Below are 25006 nucleotides of genomic sequence, written 5' to 3' on the forward strand. Positions count from 1 at the left end.
TCCCTCTGGACAAGGATTCACTGAAATGAAAATAGGATTAATGCAGTCTGTGTCTAAATGTTGTTTCTTGTTCGAGGTACAATTCCAGGAAAGAACTGCTCTATAGAACAGGTGATTTGCTTCAGAATACGCCTTAGGACCACTGGGATTTGACTCAAATTCACGATGGCCGCTAAAATCCAAAATGGCAGCAGAATATGAAACGTTTTGAACAATTAACTGCGGTAGTTTTGGCATAGACACAGTGTTTATGTACCTACCTTTTGGTAAATTACAGGTGCCATTGCCGGCAACGTACTCCGCACTCCTACTCTCTTCCTTGTTGACAGTGCTCATACACTTCATTTTGTCAGGCTCGGCGACATCAGTCATCTCAAACGTGCTCCCGGTGTTGAGCTTGAAGGCGGGACAGGCCTTACTGCCATAGGAACCAGACATGAACTTGGGGAACATCGTGTCAAGCTCTCCACGGTCCGTGAAGATCCCATCGATCTTTGCAAAGCAGTCTTGAAGATCTTTCTTGGAGGTTGCCCATGATGCGGGCATGAACCAGGTCTTCAGTTGGATGTTTGTCTGTAAACGGAATAGGGACCAGACTCAGAGAAGCTCTTGCTGGCTCGATAGGGAAATTTATTGTGCAATCCTTGATGCATAGCTATCATCGGTCACTCCTACTTTGACGAGCTGTTGTCTTTAGGCATGCCTGGGGGACTGTGTGTACGGCCACCAAAAATAAACTCAGCAGTTTTGCCTTAGCTGCACTTACCTTTGCAAGTTCACCGGATACGTTAAAGGTGAGGAAGACATGCTCAATGTGCTCATACCCCGGACAAATCTTGGATAGCGCTGAAATGAAAATGATGCATGTTTAGCTTTCGACGCCAAAACATCCTAAAACTACTAAGGTTATTTTCATCCGCGGCTATGTTGTATTCCATTTGTCTTTTGAACAAGCTTTCTTTCTCGGGAAGAAACCGATGCAGTACATGTGGTGAGAGGATAACTTTAATGTGCTTCTACATCGGTGTTATAATATCATCAAAGATTGTGTGTAATGTTGTGTCATTTGTTTTCTCACTCTAAGGAAGAATGACAGATAAGATATCTCACCTGGTAATATGTAACTAAATGCCAATACGACTGAGTAAGCCGCATCATCTTGGCAAAGTGTTGTCGGTGGAGACGTTGCATCGAAATGTCCTGTAAACTGCACTAATTTGGCAATGGTGTTTGGGTAGTTCACTGAAATAGAAAAGGCAATAGAGTTGAGCGAATATCACAAATGAGTGCTAACAAACTGAGCTCGTACGAAGTATCAGGGCAGCAGGTATACAATAGCCTAACTCTAGTTAACAGTTTTAAGACCGTTCCATGATTAAACATGTTGCATGGCATTGAACCATGAGCATTACATACCGGTATCCTCTCTGAAAATGCAACTAAAAGCCTTGGAGTCGTAGTAGAAAAGGTTGGCGGCATCACAAGTGAAGAAGAATGCAAAGACAGTCAACGCTCTGGCGTCCAGTGTGGCCTCCGGACAGAGCGGCACAGACACTTTGTCCAGAGTTGGGAAGATCTTAAGAATGTTTGCCCTGTCAGCTAGGAATGGCCTGATTATCTCCATGCACGATGACATGGCTTCTCTCGTGGCACCTTTGATGATGATGTTTCCTTCAGCGAGTGTCTGGAAATTGAGGAAGCGAACGATTACCCTGACGCCAGTTTTGAGTTACTTCAAGATTTCCTTCTGTGCGGATTATATATGTCATTTTGCCTAAAACCACGGCTGCTGCCTCCGTTTGGCTTACATAACAAAAGTGTATTATGAGAATGCCTACAATGAGAAATAAAAAGGGTTGAGGGATTTCTTTACTCACCCAAACGATGAAGGTTGATGTTCCTGTCTCCTCCCATGTCAATGTGACATTGTGTCCAGCATCGGTACATAACATTTGTACTTTTGACCTGAAGCAAGGGTAGTTATTACACTTTAGTATAGTTCTCAGAGCCATATTTTTGTTAAAGCAAACACGGGATGTTCTTTTCCTTACCGTATGATCACCTTTAATTGTCGATTTGAAATGACTTTCTCTCTGGCAGAAATCAGGGTGAAATATATTTATAGAAAAGATATACCATGATACGATGTTTTACCAACCACACGAAGGATTAATAATGAATAGCTATTATTTGTCAGATCTCAAATCTCTTACAGTAATAGCATAGCCTCTATTATTAGTTCTCGGTAATATTACTTACAAATTAGTTTCTTTGAACGTATTTGTCCAGCTCGTTTCATACCGCTTCTTGCCACAGTCTTTACTGATTTCGACAGCGGCTTCATAGCGCATCCGTAAGGAGACTTGCAAACTAGGAGTTGGTGTAGAAGAGCCATCGATCACTGAAAACGACGAGGACAGCAACATGCGTCAATAAACAATAATATATAACTTCATACACTTCCTTGCAAGTGATGAAAAGGTTAGAATGCAAGTGTTAAGGGCAACATCTTTTTAGATAGACGGGAAAAAGAAGGATAGAAGCCAGATACAAGATCGGGATCAACCTGCCTATCAAGGTTTTGTTGATACTTCTTGAAGAAAAGCAAAACACACAATCGTTTAATCTTCTTCACCAACGCGTGTGTATAGTAAGGTGACACCCATATTTGTAAAGCCCTCGAATCGACGCGAAGTGTTCAGAGAGTTCTTCAAGTTTAACTTTTGTTCTTTCACATGACCCCAAATGAGTTGAAGGGGGTATTCTTTTAGTTTGTCTTATTCTGAGTACATGGAAGGTCGACTACGTGAAGATTTTCCCAACTGACGTTTGGAGCAAAATACATCTATTTGAATCAGTATATACATGTAGTTGTTTTTGGTTTTATTCTTTCTAATTTTAGATGCAAACATCGACAAGGGTTGGGGACTTCTTAAGTTTCTTTTGGGTGTTTAAAAGTCGACTTCAGGCATTGTTGAACGAGTGCGCATTTGCATTTGGCATAATTAAGGTGCACTTGTGTGTTCAAGTAATCCATTGATACGTTCGTGGAAACGCTGAGATGTTGTATTTTTTACAATGAGGCTCAAAGCTATGACACATGTCATAATCGTCTTGACTCCCCCGCCCCACTTCCACATTGATATAGCCCAAAAGACAGCAATAATTAACTCAAGTGTCAATTAGAACTTTGTAAAAGAAAAAGTGAAACATGGAGAGGATAAGTACATGTATTATAGTGACCGATACCAACGTTTGTTCAAAAGATACATTTCACAGGGCATTTTGTTCTGATGAGATTCTGTCTCAAGACACTTCGGTCTGAACGAACTTCTTTTTCTTTTTCTAATTACAAAACGTGTGGCGCTATTATCTTCATGAGACGATGGAGGCAAGCTCAGAGGAAATTTTATCATTGCTGATCACCACCTCAAAGCTTATCAGTCACCGCATCATCGACTGGGTGGGTCTCACGTGAATGACTTATAACATGTCAACATATTCTGTTTCTGGCAAGTATCTATACTGATATACAGGATTGCACCCTTACGCCTATGACAAATCTATCAGTTCCCTTCAAGTTGTGACTTGGGGCCTTAGAGTCTTCACCTGCCTCACACCTGGCATATTTGTATAAAAGTTGGGTGTGTTGTAAAACATTTCTAATGTATGATGCTCTATAACACATGTAGGCCTACTAATATATAGGCGTACCTACAATCAATCGGACTCAATTCTTGTTTGAGATCAAGATTCGTTTTATAATAACTATGTTCAGCTGACAAACTCAGTGTTACATGTAATCTCGATGCCATCTCCCTTTAACCATGATGTTAACTCGAGGGAAGCAGTCAGTCACACCCTAGAAGCGTTCTTATCGATAAACGCTTGGACGTAGCCGCACGAAACACCGCCAGTCAGAGGCTGAGTCCATCGCAATCATCGCATGTTTCTCAAGTCGTTTTCAAGATAATGTAGGCTACTATCCTAGGCTGGTAATTTTAATGGTCCGATCAAGGCACTCTTGGGCTATTGAAAGAATGCTTACTTATTACTAAGAGTAACCAAGCTTATTATACTCTTACCTTTCACTATCATCCAAATTGAAACAAACGACAGTAATTTCCATGAAGAAGGGGTCCGATTTATCATTTTAAATCGAAATTCTCACATACACCACAAATATGAAACTATCCAGCAACTAGTGAATCATTTATCATAGGATCCAATCACAAATACGTCCCCTTTCTCTACATGTATTTCACAACTGGTAGGCATATGCGGCCCTTCGGGTATCTTCGCACTACAAGCTCAGTGGCAACTCAACGGGTCGCACATGACGTCAATATTCAAATGAAACTCTGTAGCATTATCGATGGTGCTTCAACCAGAAGCCTGTTGGCGGGGTATCATGTAGGGCCTACGTGAGGCAGAAGACCTGAACAGAGCTTTGGCACGTATATTTCGGAACCTCTATAAGCTGGCATCCCTCTTCTGACGATTCTTCACGTTATTATAGAATTAACGTGAATATAATATTGATGTTTCAACCATTCGATAATATATGTGTATATACCAACAATAAATAAACATAAAGATAAAATTTGCCTCCTAGAACACTTTATTGTTCCTATACTAGATGATGATCAGTAATGGTTTAAAAGGTCGGTATATACTTGATTTTAGTTCCCTACTCAAAATTAGTATTTAAAAGAAATTTGAACAACTCTAGCTAGACTATACAGTAATCATCCTTAATAGGACAATGCCGTGATGGCAATTTCACTGCCATAAATGGTCTCACATTACTGATAAGGCCTACATGTCCTCAAATATATATATTTGAGGACATCACTTGGCAGCTTTACAAAAAATTGTTTCTAATGGAGCAACGCCAACATTGGAATTATCAACATCCATCTAGTTAGGTTGATGATGGAGCCAGAGTTACAGTTGTCCGTCCCGCACAGCTCGCACTTGTGAGAAATGGTCGCTTGATGAAAGCATATGGTTCCTCCGCTCGAATCACAACCCCTCCAGGCTAACCCATCGTCCTTGGTGATTGTCTGAAGAAAAATGAAGGTTTCTCTGATGAGGTATGGAAAGATGCTTTTGTTGGATACTTGAGGCATGTAGCATAATATGTCAGTAAATAGACACCAGGGACGTTTACACGAGACCAAAACGATCCACATCGATCCGGATCGGTCTAGATTCTTCTGCCATGTAAACGCGCGCCAATGTGATCCGGTCTTGTCTGGTCGTGTTTCTTGTGGACTTCCTCTTTTTTGGGTCCACTTTTTGGCCAAACTGCGTCAGACCAACGATGTTGTTATATACATGTCACTTTCTTTGAACAGCTTTTTTTACGAAAACCGGTTGTCTTCTATAGAAGTCAAGACTACATATAGTTTTGTCTTATCTTTTATTGTTTTCTCGTATTCAACACTTACGAAACACTGCAGAGGTGTATTCTTGTCCGCGGCAGGAATCGTACATGGCGTCCCGTCACTGGGAGTATATCTTTCATTCGTATATGAATTGCTTTGAATGCAAGACAAGCTGCTCACAGCTGAAAAGAAGCGCGACCATTCCAGATGAGTTCTCCGTGTGTTCTGACCCTAGCAACAAGCCTGTCAAACCACCAAATTAAGTAGAACGCAACCCGTAAAAGTAAAAAATAAGTGAAAATGAATGTCGCGAAAAGTTTATTTAACGAAAACGTAAAGAAATATCGTCATCCGCCATTGAAGATAAAAGTCGGGATCGTAAAAGAATGAGCAAGAATTTAAGTGTAGTTTTCATTACTTACCATTCACCATCAGTGTACAAACAATAACACTACAAAGGCATGTCAAGCTCGTCATTGTATAATGTCAACAGTTGTCCTCTCGACTTTCTACTTTTATTTTCGTTTTTTCCTCTTTTTTTCTACTTTGCCGTTTCTTAATTTCCAAAAGGAGTTCAACCTGTGTCAGTGCCCGGTACAAATCTCTTAGTATAAGGTGAAATAAAATGATAAGATCCGTCATACTGTATGTACATAATGGATCTGTTTATGCTCTATTCTACTTTCAAAAGTGTTTGTTCAACATGATGGTACAAACAGTTCAAACATTCAAACAAGGAACAGAATGCATTTGGGCGCAGAATGTAAACTGTGTGCCCTCTATCGTGTGTTTACTGATAACAAAGGACAATAACCCATCTTTTGCTGACGACAGACCAAAGGCTATCTATATCCGTTATGTTTTTAATTAGGCCGAAAGGGCAGCAAATGTTAGCCAGATGGGAGAGGTTGTTCGGTCACATTGGTCGCCGACATGATCGGCGACGCAACGATTGCGACTGAACGTCATCACGCGCTACGCCCATTGTTCGATCAGTCATCTCCGTCATCACCGGCAAAAAACGACGTGGGATTTGCGTTGTCGATTTATGGCCGTGAAAGGACAGAGCAAAAGGACCTTCGAAAAACGATTTAATGTGCGAGGTTTGTATAAAACTTAAAAGTGTTGAAGCATGCCGAACCCAAATGTCCCAGTCATACCAAATCACGGAGTGACATCTTCAAGATTTGCAAGTAACTCATCTTCGAGTCCAAGTCCAAGGAAGACAGAATCAGCTGACATATTTTCATCGGACAGCCCTGACGTTAGGCCTACCAAAGACAGACAGCGCCCTTTCAGTTCCAAGTCGAATGAGAGCCAAGACCCGACAAGCCCTCTCATAGACCGCATCAGGAAATCTTTCGCAATTTGTATGTATCCTGACGGAGAAAGTGTCATAGACCCAAAAAATACTGTTCCTTCAGAACCTTCTGCCAGTACTGGTTATGAAGAAATCGTTCCAACACCGTCACCATCAGAAGGTATGAACAAAAACGATGGCGAAGAGGTTGCACTTGTTCTTGTAGAAAGCGAACCAGAAGTGCGTGTTTTAACGCCGAGTTCACTGAAACCTGTACCAGGTGATATCATCAGACGATCGAAAGAAGTCAAGAAGCAATTTACTGAACCTCAGGATTTAAACTTGGATATTATCGGGAAACTTTTAACCCTCTCTCCTCCGAAAACTGAGGAGGAACTGAAAGTATTGGAGTCGGCTTTGGAGAAAGAGGAAGAGGTCAACCTCGTACAGGCGAATATGGCTGACGCTTTAGGAGGCAGGGCTTGGGAGTTAGTCACTGAAGAAAGGGCTTGCTCTGGCGAGAGAGATGACGCAATGCCAGGGTCTGTCTCTGATATTCGATCACCCAGGGTCACAACATGTCGTCTGTTAAAGTTAGACATCGATGCTGAGAGAAAGAAATTGGGCAATAAGAGTATTGAGAAATTAAGGAAGGTAGAGGGAAAAAGACAGAAACTCCTTCAAAAGAAACGGATATGTATGAAGGGCAAACACGGACAGAAAGATCAGGTAAATAATGCTTGTTCCTTCAAATTGATTCGACGTCGTTGAAAGCTAATTTTGGCAATTTATGAATTTGGGCCCAAAGCCTAAATAGACAGTCGTCTCACCATCCGGCACGTGGTAAAGTTTTATGAAAAAAGCTTCAACTAACCTGACTGTCTGCTCAATGCATTGTAATATTTTTTTGAATAACACCTAAATAATTTTTTATTTTTGCTCATTAGCAAACTGAGAACGATATCAAAATCAAAATCGTGGACCAGGAATTGAAACAGCTTCAAGCGGCTATGAAACGTGAAGAGATGTTAAAGGAAAGAAAGGCCAGGCTCATGGAGGCGATAGAGAGACAAAACCGCATATCGAGTGCGGTAGGTCAAAATATTTTTTTCTGCTCAAAATGAAGTAAAAACCATCAGCGCCCCCCCCCCCTCCCCACCCCAAAAAAATTTTGGCTTTGAAAAATTTTCCGAATTTTGAAGTTTTGAAAAAATTCAACTCTGTAGAGAGATGAAAAATTTCTGAGTCCAAATAATTTTTTCACTTGTTTTTTTCTGCTCAAAATGAAAAAAGACCATCTGCCCCAAAAATATTTTGGCTTTGAAAATTTTTCAGAATTATATACTTATGAAAAAATTCAACTCTAAAGGATGAAAAAATTTCTTGCGACTCTGGCACCCATCGCGGGATACATCAACCACATCCATCGGGTGTGTTCGTCATATCGACACATTCGTCGTTTGCCTCCAACATTCTCCTGCTGCCGCTCCATCAAGATATCTTGGGGACCCTTGCTGGTTCTATTCGTCACAGAACTCATATTCATGCTTTTTGTATTTTGAGATATTTTGCACGGAAAAAGTGTGTCGTTGCTTTGCATTGATAATTTGTTTCTCCCCAGAAACTCGTTGATGAATTTATCACTGCGGAAAAGGAGGAAGACGGAGAAAAAAGACGGGAAGACGCCGAAGAAAAGGAAGAAGAGGCCAGATTGCGGGAAACAAAAGCTAGGAGCATGGAAGAAGAAGAAAGCACAGACAAGGAAGAAAACGATGATGAACCGTTTAACATTGATTTGGATCCCGAGATTGAAGCCTTGATGGCGGAATATCAAATAAGTCCAACTTCTAGTCAGAAAGAGCGTATGTTAAACGAGATTGCGGCATCAGTAGTTCAAGACGAAAAGACTCGCGCTGAGAAGGTGAAGTCGTTCATGAGAAAGACATTTTCGAGGCAAAGGAATAAAGTCACACCTCTGTGACATTTCATGTGTTGATAAATAGTAACCATGACAGGTCCTGCAAGCCTTACGAAGAAATACGAACGATGAAATACGAATTGTGAAAAAGTATCAAAATTTTGCCCACGGTTTAAAAATTCACCAGTTCCTCCTGCAACTTTATAACAGATTATTTTTTACGAGTGCCGCATATAAAATGGATTAGCACATGACTTGATGACACCACAGACTTTCGTCGGACGTACGGATTGCGAAATATGCCCACTATGACTTTTAGAATCAAGGTTTGTGTATTACGTGACTCTTCAGCATGTCTAGTCGCGTTCATGGCACCGCCCAAACGTCAAAGAGCCACGATGAAGGCGTGATACGAATAGAGACTTACATATATGTATAACGACTTTTACTTTCGTTCTGTGCTACAAGGCATAAAAGAAATTGTTTAGTGAAAATCTGTATTCGTACCACCCTCTTATCATCTGCATAACCGCTCAAAATCACCTGACAGTAGACACAGTTTTATCAAATAAATTCGATTATTTATTTACCGAAAACAGCTCTTATTTCATACAAAAGCGCAAACATACTCCTGTTCATAATCTTGTCAATAAGTATCAGGGTTCCGTTACTTGCCGATGACATCGTGTGTAACGTAGTTTCATCTATACATGATTTTACTCGTATTCATCCAAAAGCCTGATTTTGAGGAAGACTTTTCGAATGGTACATTTGTTTGAAAATAAAAGTTTTGTTATTTTGGTGGGTGATCTAATCACCTGACCGGACGTTGCCCAAAAGGAAGCCTTGTGGTTGGCTCATTTGTGATGATGCAAATTGAAATGGTACTTCTAATAGAGTGGTTACTCTAAGTTCTGATTGGACATTTTGACCGGAAGTTCTCTGATTCTCCTTTCCAATAACCCTGAATACGCCATCACTATTATTGTCCTATTCTGATCTTGCTTGTTCAAACCAGCGTGTCTTCTAAAGCCATATTCTCAGTTTATATATTTTGTTCTTGGCGCCAACTCTACTTATCATTAGAAATACATTTCTAAAACTGTAAGCATTAACAAAAAGAATATCTACTGCCGATTAAATAATTTCTTATCGAAACAACGATAAAGTAATAACATCTACCTATATAAGATATGTTCAGATTGGCAAACTCCATTTGCCTTGAACGAACAAGAGTTGGGGTATATACGGACCAAAATACTAGTAATCCAAATTTGCGCATATCCGTTTATTTACACTGTGAGCATCGTATTTTCTCGCAAGTGTGAGACGTAGCGTAATGTGCGTACTTATAGATAAATGGCGTCTTATACATTAGTTTCAGGTGACATCCTGCATACTAATTTCATATAAACATGTAAAGTGGACTTTCGGCAATCTTCTGTGAAATCGCTATTTCCTACTCCAGTGTAAAATTTGCCGGATATGCACAGTTCGTGGCTTATTTCGTCAGATTTGTATATAAATTCGGACATGAATACAGGATGCCCCAAAAAATTGGAGCACCAGCATTAATATTGCATGGAGTCTATTGTGCTTGTAATGTTTATTTTGCCGAACTGCAGTCGCGCTAAAAAAATCGGCCTCACGGATCATTATCAGCAGTCGTTGGTATTACGTTGAATCTCCTGTTGAACCGTGTCGGTCGAATATTATCGTCATCTCATTAAAGAGTCGTGTCCTGTTTCTCTGCAAGCCTCAGCCTTTCCGTGTCCAAATATTTGGCAAAAGCACAGTGTTCTTCTTGTGTTGATAAGTGTCTGATAAGTCTCTTTGATAATGTTCCCGGAACTAAATTCAGCGTCAATGTATTCGGACTAATTCTATCGTATGTGCAAAGCGGCAGCTGACGTGTTTATTCTGTCCAACTCGGCACACGATCCCATTTGATTCAAACACCGCTTCAGAGAATTAACCTGAAAAAACAAATGAGCCTCATGTCAGTTTGAGATTTGTTCGGTATTCGGCTTGAAGCGATAACAACTGGTATCTAAATGTTTAACCATCTTTCGTTCGGTGCATGCTGTTTAGGAAAAACGTAAAAGAAACTACAGTTAGTGGTTAACATTTGCAATGATATTTTTATGTGACTACAGGATTCTTCGTCCCTGGCGCCATTCATCCCAAAAGCACGAAATAATTCTTCACCTCTTGAGCATCTTGCTTTCACCACATCAGCCTTGACCTGAGGCAGGTCGCGGAACCTCTCCACGGTCAGGATGCGTCGGCCTTGTCCTCGGCCAACTATGGTGTGGAGCTCCTTGGTCGAGATACGTTTGCCTACACCAATCACCACAGTTTCTGAAAACAACAAGTAACAAACGTGTATGCATCTAACTTTAATGAACAAATGTATGTGAGCACATTTTTTATGTACGCCTACACGCAATACATGGACTTGAATTGATAAAAGCCAAACAGTAGCTACGGTGTCCTGTCATATAACGTCCGGATCAGTCTACGAACCAGATGCTACTTTTCGTGCTTTTCTGCAGGGCCAATGCATTTAACCATCTAGTAGTTGCATGTAGTTAAAGTACGCCCACTTGCTTATTAAACACAGCCGGGCCAAAAACTTGAAAAAATATACCACATGGATTTCTAGCTGGTTGCAGAATCAGTCCGTGAATTGTTTTTTTCGTCCCAACTGGTACGTTAATTCAAATGAGATAACCGTACTTACCAATGCCTTCGGCCAAGTTAAGTGAGGCCTCAGCCACTGTCTGTTCTCGATTGTTAGACTTCCCATCAGTGATAAGTACAACAAGTTTCTGAACTCTCGGCCTAGCTCCTCTGAAAGGCGATAAGGCCGACACCCTCGCGATCCGGAGGGCGTCAGCAGTGTTGGAACGGCCGTACAATCGACGAATCTCGTTGAAAGATTTGGCATAGTCCATGAAATACCGATTTTCGTTGAGGTAAAATCTGAAAAAAGGAAGATTCGTCCTTATCTGGTCATTTACATTTTCACTTTAGTTGGGAGAAATCAACTGGATTACTTTTAAAAGCCGCTAAAAAATAAAGCGTCTGATAACGAGTCTTCGAGTCTTTAGGTTCGTGATATTACGCACTTTTAATACGTTTTTATTGATAACCATTGCTGCCTCGACCAAGTATATTTTATGTATTAGCCTTCAACTTACCCAACCCGTGCAGCACTCGCAAAGGCGACAGCTGCCACTTTGGTCTGATTCAAACGTGTTCCGATATTGAACTCACTGACAACGCTCTTGGCGAACTTGATCATATCGCGATACTCGTCACTTTGAACGCTAGCGGAGTTGTCAAGGATGAAGACTACGTCGCTAGGCGTCGCCTCGCAGGCTGGAATGAAAGTAAGGTCTCGTCATTCACTGATAAAAAATCAGGGATGTAGCAGACATCTAAGACTCATAGCACCGGTACTAGGGCTAGTGGATTGTGAGTCTGTCTAGACACAAAGATATCTCGAGTAGCAGATTTAGGTCTAAAGCAAATCTTCCAATTCCGTTCTTCTTACACGCGGCTAAATTACTTACGTGGTAGTAGGATAAGCTGGCCAGCTGGTGCATCTGAAATGGAGGAATGGACTTTGTAAGATATATGAAACAGATTAACTACCTGACGTATGTCATGATGACAAGGTTTACTGCAAATAGTCTGTACGAGTATCAGTGCCTCCATTTTTTTATAGTTGCCTGAAACAGTGAGTGCAACATTCTGGAATTCTTGAAATGACCAGAATAGATGCGGTAATGTGCATTGCTGCTGTCTCGAACTTTCAAGTGCTTGAAATTCAGCGAAGGTAACAAAAGACTTTAAGACTTTTAATCAGTATGATAGTTGTCACTTCGATGGTTTATACCAGTATATATGTCATTAATATTACTGTCATGTACAATCACGCTTTCTCAGCTAATTATCGTTACTTAAATTTTTCCAACATGAATGTTGAAATCGCTAATGAAGTGAAAACAGCTTACCTGCGAACATGTGGCCTCCTGAAAAAAAGACAAAAGAACATTTATAGCACTGAATCACGAGAGAAAATGTTAAGATCCCGAGAGTTTAAAAATCTTTTTCGAGCATCTATCTATATGGCAACTGGCGTGCTTATGCCAACAGCCAATGGCAGGACTCTATCTTTAGTGTCAGCCGACTCAACAGCATGATGATGATACATGTACTCATCCTGCACTGGCAATTCCCTGTGGCTAGTTTCACCTTGTTCGTGTCGTTCGGTCAGACAAGTCAGTCTTGCCATGTACTCGTACATCACAGATGCAAGTCTGCCCTTCTTATTTCTTATTGAGGAGACAGCTCGTGAGCTAACGAGTCTCATTGCCTCCTTAGACAATATCAGGGCGATTCCTGTTCTAGAAAGGGGGTATGCGGGGGGACAACGGTTCCCTTTCTTTAAGCTATTTGTCCATCAGCTCCAGGTCCTCCCCACTAACAGATGCCCTATTAGACAAATTAAACAATGAAAATTCAGTCAATGAATGTACCTGCGCAGGTTTGCTTTACAATACTTTCAATCAAAACCTCCAAGGCCTCGAACGTTGCCGCGCTGAACACATGACCCGGGTTCTCTGCGCCGGCAATCCCTACCAACTCAGACCTGTCAACGCCGGGACCAATACCAACAGCAAATACCTGAAACAAAAGAAAGTACATTAAAGGAAAGTTTGAATAATTGAAACTTTTCTCATGCCTAACGGGACCATCAAGACAGTCACTTCGTGATGAGGACGGTTGTCCTAGAGAGATCCACCACAGAAACCCAGAGCTTTGTGGTTAGGGTGGTGTCCTTTGGTCAATAGTCTGTCACACGAAATCCTAAAGCCCCTTACCTTAATTCCCCGGTCCCTAGTTATCTTTGCCTCCGCAAGGGTCTGTTGTCGATTGGCAGAGACACCATCAGTGATCACAATAGCCACCTTAACCACATTGGGACGGGCACCGTGCTCGGTCTTGAAAGTATGTTCCCTGGCCTCCTCCAAAGCATCACCAGTTTGCGTACCACCGTGCTGTCTTCTCATGGTATCAACGAACTCGACAATTTCAGAAGAAGTTCCGTACTTGTTGAGCTCGAATCGGACCAGGGCTTCACTTGCGTACGTCACCACACCAATTCTCGTCTTGTCCAATCCAATATCAAATGAGCCGACGAGTGTTTCGACAAAATCAATCATTTTGACGTAATCGCCTCTTCTGATGCTGTTAGAGTTATCAATGATGAAGACTACGTCAGATGGCGTGTCCTTGCATGCTGAAATACATAGATTGAATTACTGACGAAAGTCCAAGGCAGGATTACAAGACCAATCTCGTCACTGAAGTGGTGATCTTAAACACGTCCTAGTCGTGAACAGGCAACACGTTCTCAGCTGATTTGATACATATGAGGCTTTTACTGACATCAGTTTCTACAACCCGACTTAAGAGATGATGGCCGCATACAACGTTCAACGTTCAACAAGTTCAAGTGGTATGATGCATTACGCCGACCTGGACAGCGGGCTATTTCATTGAGGTATGAGGCCACGCGCAATGGGCAAGCTGACATCAAACAACTGAAATACAACCTCACTTAGTTTTGCATCAGAATGGTTGAAGGTTTTGATACTTACATACAACGTGTGGTGGTGCTGGCGTGGCTGAAAAGATCAAAATGTATCATGTCATCTTTTACCTTGTTTAAAAGCGTGTAACCTTAATTCTAAGGCACTGCCTCTTGTACTCAATGATCCTTAACCAAACCCCGTATACATTCGTTTAAGAAATCGCATGGGGTGTCCTACCTTTGCTACGCTTGATTCTCAAGACTGTTCATGAATAGCCACAAAAGTGTCATACCTTGCTAAGTATGGCACTTCGAGTTTAAAGGAACTTTTATGATTACCGGTCGAGATGCACATGAACGTTAAGTCCAATTCAACTTACCAGAACAAGTGTCCTGAATAATCCTTTCTCTCAGGGTGGTAAGGGCCTCAAAGGTATCCGAGCTGAACACTTGTTGAGGGTTTTCCGACCCGGCAATGCCAAGCAACTCGCTCTGATCAACGCCAGGGCCAATACCAATCGCATATACTCGGATACCATGATCTCGGGTTATCTTTGCCTCCGCCAGAGTCTGTCTCCTATTGGCAGAGATACCATCAGTGATGACCAGCGCCACCTTCAGAACACCGGGACGGGCACCATGCTCCTCTTGGAATGTATGTTCTCTCGTCTCTTCTAAAGCGTCGCCAGTTTGCGTCCCGCCATGCTGCCGCCTCATGCCATCGACAAATTGTATGATTTCGCCTGAATCCGAGAACTTGTTCAGCTCAAACCGGACCAAGGTATCACTGGCAAACGTCACCAGACCAATTCTAGCCTTGTCTACACCGATATCAAAGGCACTGATGAGAGCCTCGACGAAGTCCATCATATGGACGTAATCGTTGTTCCTGATGCTATTGGAGTTGTCAATGACGAAGACCACATCCACGGGCTTGCCTTTACATGCTGAAAATGGAAAAGGAGGAGGCACAATTATGTAAGCCCAAACAAGATATCACACACTGGGAATATCGGTTTTGAGTCCAAGTTTTACTGAGAAGGGATCTTGTGACAATGCTCGCTGTAGATCAAGTTGATAAGTTCATTCCTGATAGTTATGCTTTCATGTAGGTTGATTCCCGAGAGTTAAACGTAAGTTTGTTCTCGATAGTTATACTTCGTTGATTACTTGCAATCTTATTGTTGAATCGTTTTACTTAAGTTGATTACTGCCAATTTTACTTAATTTGATTACTGATAGTTTTACTTATGCTGATCACTGAAATGTCGACTACAATACTTCTTATTCACACTGAGCTAGGGTTCTTGCAAGAATGATCTTTGCCTATTTGACTGAAGACTACTCTACTTATGAACTCACCAGCCGCTGCACCTGGAATGTAGAAATAAGAACGAATGTTAGTTTGGATGTTGCTTTATGCGCCACGCAAACAAGCGATTTTTGTCGCCGTGACACCATACAAAATCGGTGATCGCTACGACCTTTGATCAGTATCTAATCCTACGATTACCGGTTTTACCCGCAGTCAAAAAGATCTTTTGTCGCACATCGCGAAGATTATTTTAGTTTTAGAATCAAAATTTAGCATAATTTCTTGCAGAAGGATATTGGTTAGGTTGGAAAGCTAAGAAGCAATGAAACATGTTCGAACAACGAGAAAGTACACATTCAAGGCACTGCATTAATTTCTTCCCAGACATCCTGAAGCGAAGATACTTCAATTGTAATCTATGGATCACGTAAGATACTTGCCTCCACACTTAACCTGCGGGGAGACGTCCTTGCATTCGCAGTTGTTGTTAGTGTTACTGTCCTTGTATTTGGCTGCAGAAGCTTCACGGACACATGCACAAAGCCAAACGTATTTTTCACATTCATTGGCAGGGTGAGTAATGGTAGATTTCAACTTCTGGTCCGCCGTGCTACCACCAGCTCTCAAGGCCACAGAGAGATCACCAGTTTCCACGGTCGCAGGGAATGCGGGCGACTTTTTAGCTTTTGGATTGACAGCTAGGTCCGCCTGGGCAAAGTGCAAGTCGATAGCAAAGTTGTCTCCTCCTTTAGCCTTCTGGATGTTGTTTCCGGGTTTTCTTGGTCCACTGTTCTTCACCTTCGCATTAATGTTGCTGAGTTCCACCGCTTCACCCTTGAAGGTCTTGCCGTCTGCGTTAGGCAGGAAATCAGCCACCTGGATATCTTGAAAAGAACACAATGTTTATGAGTTCAACAGCACAACCAGTTTCCGATATTGACCGAATGTCTCCCAAACAACTGCTCTTGATTGGCACATTTTAGAGTCAATCATCTGATTGGACCGATTCGAATACATCTGCTTTTTTCGACCATTTGGAATACGCCATTTGACGTATCGCCGTGACGACAGGGAAACTATGAAAATCAGGTGTTGCGTAAAATGATTAATGCATCTGGTGGCCCAAGAAAAACCGAATAGAACTTAAAGCACCAGAAAATGACTGGATACAAGCAACTGCTCAACTTCTGCTTACCAGGAGCGCATGATATTTTCTCCGAGGCATCATTGCATTTACAGTTGTTGGTGTTATCAGCATCCTTCCACGGCGCATCGGTTCCCTCTCTGGCGCATGCGCAGAACCACACGTACTTGTTGCAGCGGTCACTTGGCAATTTCCCTCTTGTTCCAAACTTGAGAAGGCTGGAGGGAGCACCCTTGGCATCTAGACCGAAGTCCAGTGAAGGTTCCCTAACAGTCTTCAGGAGCACTGCTGTCGTATCAGCAAGCGGGGTGATCACCAAGTTGGCCTGAGAGACGTAGAAATCAACTGCATAGTTCTTTTGTTGCCACCTTAATGGTTTTATGTTTCCCCCAGCCTTGTTCTCTAGCACCACATTCATTGGCAAGTCCGTCTCCTGATCCACGACCATTGGAAGATTGTCATCGCCAACCTTGAAGTCATTCAGTACCAGATCTGAGAAACAGAATGGTATCAAGATTAAACAATGACGAATGATTGAAAGCTGTAATTTGGTTGATTTTAAAAGGAAAAAGTTATTTACCAGTGTAGTGAGTGATGGATGGTCACATGTTAAGCGTGCACTTCCAAACGGTAATTGTTAAATTCAGGTATAATAGGTTCAGTGGCATGTGGTCCACCGATAGCCAGGTGTCACGAAGAGCGAGCTTATCGAAGGAAAGGCTTTAACAGTTACAATCACTGCAAACTGTCGATGAAGTTTCTTACCTGGATTCGGAGCCGGAGGCTTCACTGAAATTGAAAGTAGTTTTGCTGATTCATTAATGTACAGTTACACGAGACAATTAAGTGCTTGTACGACGGAAAGGTGCGACTCGAAATCAATCGACATAATAAAGTTGTTCACCAACCCAGTGGCTGCATGAAATGCCAATTTCAGTTGCTGTGCATGACGAACATTCTTATACTGAACTGAGATGCGGGTTAGCAGTGACGCATAGATGTACATACTTCGCCTTGCCTTGGTTCAATATTTTCAATCTGATGCTGTGTATTTCAAACGTAAAAAGAACCCAAAAAACTACAAAAGGAATTTGGAGTACACTATTTGGAGTTCAAAGCGTTGTAAGGACCACTGATGCTTCAACAACAGAAATACCAAAATGCTGCAGGAGTTGAGCAAAGCGTCAATGTGATCAAACATTAGTGCACGACTTACATCTGCACATTTCCTCGACGACAGCTGGTACATTTCTGGACAACCTTTTGTAGGAATACGACGTAAACAATCTGGTCTCGGAATACGGGATGTCAGCAATTCCCTCCAACTCGTCGAAGTCGAAGTTATCTGCACCAATAGCAAACAAGATGTAGCCATTATCCCGAGCCTTCTTAGCTTCTGCTCTCGTCTTTGCCATGTCCGCTGACGGGCCGCTGGTGATGACTATTCCAACTTTCAAAGCCTTTGCCCTTCCTCCATACCTGGCTGCATTGTACTCTTGCATCATGATAAGGGCTTCAGCCATCTTGTTTGAACGTCCTCTTTGTCGCCGCACTTTGGGAATAGCTAGGGCGGCATCCTCTCTGTCAAAGTATTTGTTCAACTGGAATGCTACAGCGGGCCTGTCCGCAACCGAGATCACTCCCACACGTGTTTTAGCTTCTGCAATGTCCATGCCTAATGCCATAAGTTGAGCAAACTCCAACACCTTCTGGTAGTCGGTGTCTTTCATGCGACTTGATGAATCGACGAGGAAGAACACATCAGCCACCTTCCCAACACAGCCTGAAATTTATTTGCAATTCTTAAATATATCCATCTGCAGCAAGCGTTTTTACATTGGAAAGAAACGAGCATATACACGATCACTTCCTAATACCACTACAGAGAATGAAAGTGTTTGAATTCAGAGGGTCAAATCATCTACTGGGGGTGCTATTGATAAACATCATGATACAAAACCTACTGGTCATACCAAGATTTCAGGTTGTATGTATCCCGCTTGTCGCTTGTAGTTTGGGGAGACCCATACAGCAAGCTTTCACTCGGAAGATATCTTCGGTAAGTTTAACTATTGGTGATTTTCACATTCCAATTTTGTTACTTTACTCACCATCAAAGATCGGTTGTTGCGGAAGGAATACTGAAAGCAACGAAAAGAAACCACATAAGTAAGTCTGGTATCCTGACAGAATTCACACTATGTCTACATCTATCTGTTAGGACATCCTCTAATGACGATGGCTGTAGGATAAAAGCAGGTAGCGTTTCCATTTATTGGATTCTTAATATCACACCACGCCCTCTATATTGACAAAACGTTGGTAGCCCTACTCACCACACTTCATGAATGGAGAGACGTCCTTGCATTCACAGTTGTTGTTGGGATTGGCGTCATTATACTCGGCGCCACGTGCCTCCCTTACGCATGCGCAAAGCCAAACGTACTGAGCGCAGCCGTCTTCATCCGGTAGTGTGACCTTGGCTTTCATCTTCTGCATGCCTGTGACCGACGCAGCTTTCAGAGCAACTGATAAGTCCCCGGTTTTCAAGGTAGCTGGGAAAGGTGGTGTTTTCACAGCACGCGGATTCTTGGCGAGATCAGCCTGGGCAAAGTGCAAGTCGATGGCAAAGTTGTCTCCAGTCTTTGCCTTGAAGATGTCGTTGCCTGGTTGACGATCTGCTGCGTTCTGAACTTTGAGAGCAAGGTCATCTATCTCGGTTGCTTCTCCTCTCAAGAACTCGTTCTTCTTCGGATCAAAGTTGGTCACCTTGATATCTGCGTTGGTGAATTAAGCAACAGAACTTAGTTACAGAAGATTAACGAAATCGATGTTGATTGCGGTGTCGCAAAGAATTTCCTCACAGCTCGTCTAACTTTTCTGAATTCCTACCCAAATCTGACTAGATGGGATGGAGCGTCGCGCTTGTTTCATCAGCACCCATGTATGAGAAGGAACCACACAGAAGGATGGTACTGTTGTCGGAGTGACGTGAGGGCATGATGATTTCCTGTTTATAACGGGAAGCATATCTTTTTGGGAAACTCTGAAATTTGATATACTTACCAGGAGAGCAGGATATCTTCTCTTTGGCATCCTGGCATTTACAGTTGTTCTTGTTGTCGGCATCTATCCATGGCGCGTCACTGCCCTCTCTGGCGCAGGCGCAAAACCACACAAGATTGTTACAGCGTCTGACCGGTAGTTTTCCCTCTGTATCAAACTTGAGAAGACTGGAGGGTGAGCCCTTGGCTATCAAACCAAAGTTCAAGTTAGGTTCCTTTACGTTCTTCAGGAACACTGTCCTGGTATCAGATTTTGGAGTGACCTCCAAGTTGTCTTCAGAGATGTAGAAATCCAGGGCATAGTTCTTTTTGCCCCTGTTCAGTCGCTTTATATCGGCTCCCTCCTTGTTTCCGAGTACGACATTCATCTTCATTGTGGCATCTTTGTCCATGACCATTATGGGACTTTCATCGGCGACCACGAAGTCATTCAAGGCAAGATCTGAAAAAGATATGTAAAATCATTATTTACCTGTATCATTGTGAAAATAAATAGAGAACATGAAACAGTTTCGTGAGTTAATTCCCGAGTCGACAACTCCACTATGTTTCTTCAGAGTGTTGGAGGTTTGTCCATAGTGGGGTTGCCACAGTCGGCAACTCCAAAGAAGCCCACCACGTAGCCTTGAACACAGATACGTAGGACTAAGGCTGTGAACGATCGGTCATTATGACTGAAACTTTTCTTAGGCAACCTCACAACAGTAGCACAAGCGTTAACACTGCAAATATTAAGGCAGGTTAAACGATTGGTAGCGTCTCAAGCAATCGATAGCAAACGGCTATAAGATGACCTTCCTTACCTGGGTTTTTCACAGGCTTTACTGGAATAGAAAGCAGATTTGATTTAGTATCATCATACACACAAAATGTCAGTTATAAAACGTCACTCGGTTATTGTTCGATAGGCATTATGAGTTGACTGGTATTGGTAATCGAAACCCAGGGAAACTCTGGTGATGCCTATGGACATGTCTTGTTAGATGTCAGGTTACTATTGTTCAAACATGCTCAAGCTAGCAAGAATGGAATTGCATGTATGGACACCATCCTCACGGGAGAGATTCCATCCATATTGGCGAATGTCCGAATAGGGACGACACAGTGAAGAACACGAGTTCCTACAGCGACACCACTTGCAGACTAAGCAAGACGTTTCGTTAAGAGCCTAAAGATTCCTTACTACACGGAGTGATAAGGATTGCACTACGAACCGTGAGCTCCACGGAGTTAGTCAGACATTTTGGGATTTAATCAATCTGAACCAATTTCATTAACTACCATTATCACTTACATCTGCACATTTCCTCGACGACGGCCGGTACATTTCTGGACAACCTTTTGTAGGAATAAGACGTAAACAATCTGGTCTCGGAATACGGGATGTCAGCAATTCCCTCCAACTCGTCAAAGTCGAAGTTATCTGCACCAATAGCAAACAATATGTAGCCATTATCCCGAGCCTTCTTAGCTTCTGCTCTCGTCTTTGCCATGTCCGCTGACGGGCCGCTGGTGATGACTATTCCAACTTTCAAAGCTCCTGCCCTTCCTCCATACCTGGCTGCATTGTACTCTTGCATCATGATAAGGGCTTCAGCCATCTTGTTTGAACGTCCTCTTTGTCGCCGCACTTTGGGAATAGCTAGGGCGGCATCCTCTCTGTCAAAGTATTTGTTCAACTGGAATGCTACAGCGGGCCTGTCCGCAACCGAGATCACTCCCACACGTGTTTTAGCTTCTGCAATGTCCATGCCTAATGCCATAAGTTGAGCAAACTCCAACACTTTCTGGTAGTCGGCGTCTTTAATGCGACTTGATGAATCGACGAGGAAGAACACATCAGCCACCTTCCCAACACAGCCTGAAATTTATTTGCAATTCTTAAATATATCCATCTGCAGCAAGCGTTTTTACATTGGAAAGAAACGAGCATATACACGATCACTTCCTAATACCACTACAGAGAATGAAAGTGTTTGAATTCAGAGGGTCAAATCATCTACTGGGTGTGCTATTGATAAACATCATGATACAAAACCTACTGGTCATATTAAGATTTCAGGTTGCATGTATCCCGCATGTCGCTTGAAGTTTGGGGAGACCCATACAGTAAGCTTTCACTCGGAAGATATCTTCGGTAAGTTTAACTATTGGTGATTTTCACATTCCAATTTTGTTACTTTACTCACCATCAAAGATCGGTTGTTGCGGAAGGAATACTGAAAGCAACGAAAAGAAACCACATAAGTAAGTCTGGTATCCTGACAGAATTCACACTATGTCTACAACTTCTTATAAGGTCAACTTCTACATGTAATGACGATGGCTGTAGGATAAAAGCAAGTTCCGTTTCCACTTATTGAATTCTCAATATCACACCGCGCCCTCTATATCGACAAAACGCTAGTAGCCCTACTCACCACACTTCATGAATGGAGAGACGTCCTTGCATTCACAGTTGTTGTTGGGATTGGCGTCATTATACTCGGCGCCACGTGCCTCCCTTACGCATGCGCAAAGCCAAACGTACTGAGCGCAGCCGTCTTCATCCGGTAGTGTGACCTTGGCTTTCATCTTCTGCATGCCTGTGACCGACGCAGCTTTGAGAGCAACTGATAAGTCCCCGGTTTTCAAGGTAGCTGGGAAAGGTGGTGTCTTCACAGCACGCGGATTCTTGGCGAGATCAGCCTGGGCAAAGTGCAAGTCGATGGCAAAGTTGTCTCCAGTCTTTGCCTTGAAGATGTCGTTGCCTGGTTGACGATCTGCTGCGTTCTGAACTTTGAGAGCAAGGTCCCCTATCTCGGTTGCTTCTCCTCTCAAGAACTCGTTCTTCTTCGGATCAAAGTTGGTCACCTTGATATCTGCGTTGGTGAATCAAGCAACAGAACTTAGTTACAGAAGATTAACAAAATCGATAATGATTGCGGTGTCGCAAAGAATTTCCTCACAGCTCGTCTAACTTTTCTGAATTCCTACCCAAATCTGACAAGCTGGGATGGAGCGTCGCGCTTGTGTCATCAGCACTCATGTATGAGAAGGAACCACACAGAAGGATGGTACTGTTATCGGAGTGACGTGAGGGCGTGATGATTTCCTGTTTATAACGGGAAGCATATCTTTTTTGGGAAACTCTGAAATTTGATATACTTACCAGGAGAGCAGGATATCTTCTCTTTGGCATCCTGGCATTTACAGTTGTTCGTGTTGTCGGCATCTATCCATGGCGCGTCACTGCCCTCTCTGGCGCAGGCGCAAAACCACACAAGATTGTTACAGCGTCTGACCGGTAGTTTTCCCTCTGTATCAAACTTGAGAAGACTGGAGGGTGAGCCCTTGGCTATCAAACCAAAGTTCAAGTTAGGTTCCTTTACGTTCTTCAGGAACACTGTCCTGGTATCAGATTTTGGAGTGACCTCCAAGTTGTCTTCAGAGATGTAGAAATCCAGGGCATAGTTCTTTTCGCGCCTATTCAGTCGCTTTATATCGGCTCCCTCCTTGTTTCCGAGTACGACATTCATCTTCATTGTGGCATCTTTGTCCATGACCATTATGGGACTTTCATCGGCGACCACAAAGTCATTTAAGGCAAGATCTGAAAGAGATATGTAAAATCATTATTTACCTGTATCATTGTGAAAATAAATAGAGAACATGAAACAGTTTCGTGAGTTAATTCCCGAGTCGACAACTCCACTATGTTTCTTCAGAGTGTTGGAGGTTGGTCCATAGTGGGGTTACCACAGTCGGCAACTCCGAAGAAGCCCACCAATTAGCCTTGAACACAGACACGTAGGACTTATCAAGGCCAAGAACGATCGGTCATTATGACTGAAACTTTCCTCACAACAGTAGCACAAGCGTTAACACTGCAAATAAGGCAAGGCAGGTTAATCGATTGGTGGCGTCTCAAGCAATCGATAGATAAACGGTTAGAAAGAGGTGAACTTCCTTACCTGGGTTTTCGATAATTACTGCAGGCTTTACTGGAATAGAGAGCAGTTTAATTTAGATCATGATACACACGAATTGTCAAAATGCTTGCAGACTAGGCAAGACTTTTCGTTAAAAGCCCAAAGATTCCTTCCTACACGGAGTGATAAGGATCGTACGAACCGTGGGCTCCACGCATTTTGTCAGACATTTTGGGTTTTAATCAATCTGAACCAATTTCATTAACTACCATTATCACTTACATCTGCACATTTCCTCGACGACGGCCGGTACATTTCTGGACAACCTTTTGTAGGAATACGACGTAAACAATCTGGTCTCGGAAAACGGGATGTCAGCAATTCCCTCCAACTCGTCGAAGTCGAAGTTATCTGCACCAATAGCAAACAAGATGTAGCCATTATCCCGAGCCTTCTTAGCTTCTGCTCTCGTCTTTGCCATGTCCGCTGACGGGCCGCTGGTGATGACTATTCCAACTTTCAAAGCTCCTTCCCTCCCTCCATACCTGGCTGCATTGTACTCTTGCATCATGATAAGGGCGTCAGCCATCTTGTTTGAACGTCCTCTTTGTCGCCGCACTTTTGGGATGGCCAGGGCGGTCGCCTCTCTATCTGAGTACTTATTCAGCTGAAACGCAACCGCGGGCCTATCCGCAACCGAGATCACTCCGACACGAGTCTTTGACCTGCCAATGTCCATGCCTAATGTCATAAGTTGAGCAAACTCCAAAACTGATTGGTAGTCTGCATCCTTGATGCCGCTTGACGAATCGACAATGAAGAATACATCAGCAACCTTTCCAAAGCAGCCTGAAATATAACAGGGGATATAAAATCAGGGTGAAGCTTCTTTTCTAGTCATTGGCCTACAGAAACCTTACTTTAAGCCATCACAGAGGAACAAAGCAGTTGAATAAAGCCTCTCGAGGTCAAACACCTTCCTTGGAAACTGTGGGGTTCGCCTTCCTCTAGAATCTTAATCATTAATAGAGTATCACCACAACGACTGATAATTAGAATGATTACAATTGCACAGGTGTATACTTGATCATCAAATTTTTGTCTTCATGACACTATGAAGGGGATGGGTGAACGAGAAACATCTAAATAGTCCACCCATTGGTAATGTAATTAAACTTTACCTTTGGTTCCAGACATTTAGCATTCCACGCGTTACTTACCATCAAATATTTTTTGTAGCGGAAGGAACACTGAAATCAATGAAAGGAAAAGATTAAAAATTGACGTCGAAAAAAACTGAAATAACCAAGTCCCTCCTTCCATCCTAGTCAAATTCGGTGTAGCAGTCGAGAAAGTCC

The 25006-nt window shown here is 42.6% G+C and overlaps 2 protein-coding genes and 1 long non-coding RNA gene across 3 annotated transcripts in view; 1 reads left to right on the forward strand and 2 right to left on the reverse strand.

Annotated features, from left to right (window-relative positions):
- Nucleotides 1-4609: 4609 nt before the first annotated feature.
- LOC135489857 (uncharacterized) lies at nt 4610-6022 on the reverse strand. The gene is made up of 3 exons (XR_010447245.1): nt 5813-6022; nt 5454-5572; nt 4610-5066 (listed from the first exon to the last, which is right to left on the reverse strand). It is a non-coding gene; the product is annotated as an uncharacterized LOC135489857 (long non-coding RNA).
- An 839-nt stretch (nt 6023-6861) lies between these two features.
- LOC135489843 (neurofilament medium polypeptide-like) lies at nt 6862-9259 on the forward strand. The gene is made up of 3 exons (XM_064775411.1): nt 6862-7419; nt 7638-7781; nt 8312-9259. The coding sequence occupies exons 1-3, from the start codon at nt 6874-6876 to the stop codon at nt 8669-8671; spliced, it is 1050 nt and encodes a 349-aa protein (XP_064631481.1). The 5' UTR covers nt 6862-6873; the 3' UTR covers nt 8672-9259.
- A 972-nt stretch (nt 9260-10231) lies between these two features.
- LOC135489856 (uncharacterized) overlaps nt 10232-25006 on the reverse strand; it is a 28993-nt gene continuing 14218 nt past the window's right edge. Inside the window, exons 10-35 of the mRNA XM_064775454.1 lie at nt 24869-24898; nt 23931-24497; nt 23691-23720; nt 22889-23329; nt 22158-22598; nt 21927-21956; nt 21032-21598; nt 20541-20561; nt 19739-20179; nt 19009-19449; nt 18784-18813; nt 17889-18455; nt 17438-17461; nt 16724-17164; nt 15969-16412; nt 15576-15587; nt 14594-15160; nt 14281-14307; nt 13501-13919; nt 13156-13303; nt 12631-12648; nt 12187-12219; nt 11812-11992; nt 11352-11593; nt 10817-10969; nt 10232-10584 (exon numbers count right to left, since the gene is read on the reverse strand). Of these exons, the coding sequence (XP_064631524.1) occupies nt 10580-10584; nt 10817-10969; nt 11352-11593; nt 11812-11992; nt 12187-12219; nt 12631-12648; nt 13156-13303; nt 13501-13919; nt 14281-14307; nt 14594-15160; nt 15576-15587; nt 15969-16412; nt 16724-17164; nt 17438-17461; nt 17889-18455; nt 18784-18813; nt 19009-19449; nt 19739-20179; nt 20541-20561; nt 21032-21598; nt 21927-21956; nt 22158-22598; nt 22889-23329; nt 23691-23720; nt 23931-24497; nt 24869-24898 (6320 nt within the window). The 3' untranslated portion in view covers nt 10232-10579. The remainder of the gene's footprint in view (nt 10585-10816; nt 10970-11351; nt 11594-11811; nt 11993-12186; nt 12220-12630; nt 12649-13155; nt 13304-13500; nt 13920-14280; nt 14308-14593; nt 15161-15575; nt 15588-15968; nt 16413-16723; nt 17165-17437; nt 17462-17888; nt 18456-18783; nt 18814-19008; nt 19450-19738; nt 20180-20540; nt 20562-21031; nt 21599-21926; nt 21957-22157; nt 22599-22888; nt 23330-23690; nt 23721-23930; nt 24498-24868; nt 24899-25006) is intronic.

This window comes from Lineus longissimus, chromosome 6, assembly GCF_910592395.1.
Source record: "Lineus longissimus chromosome 6, tnLinLong1.2, whole genome shotgun sequence".
In the NCBI taxonomy this organism is placed as follows: Eukaryota; Metazoa; Nemertea; class Pilidiophora; order Heteronemertea; family Lineidae; genus Lineus; species Lineus longissimus.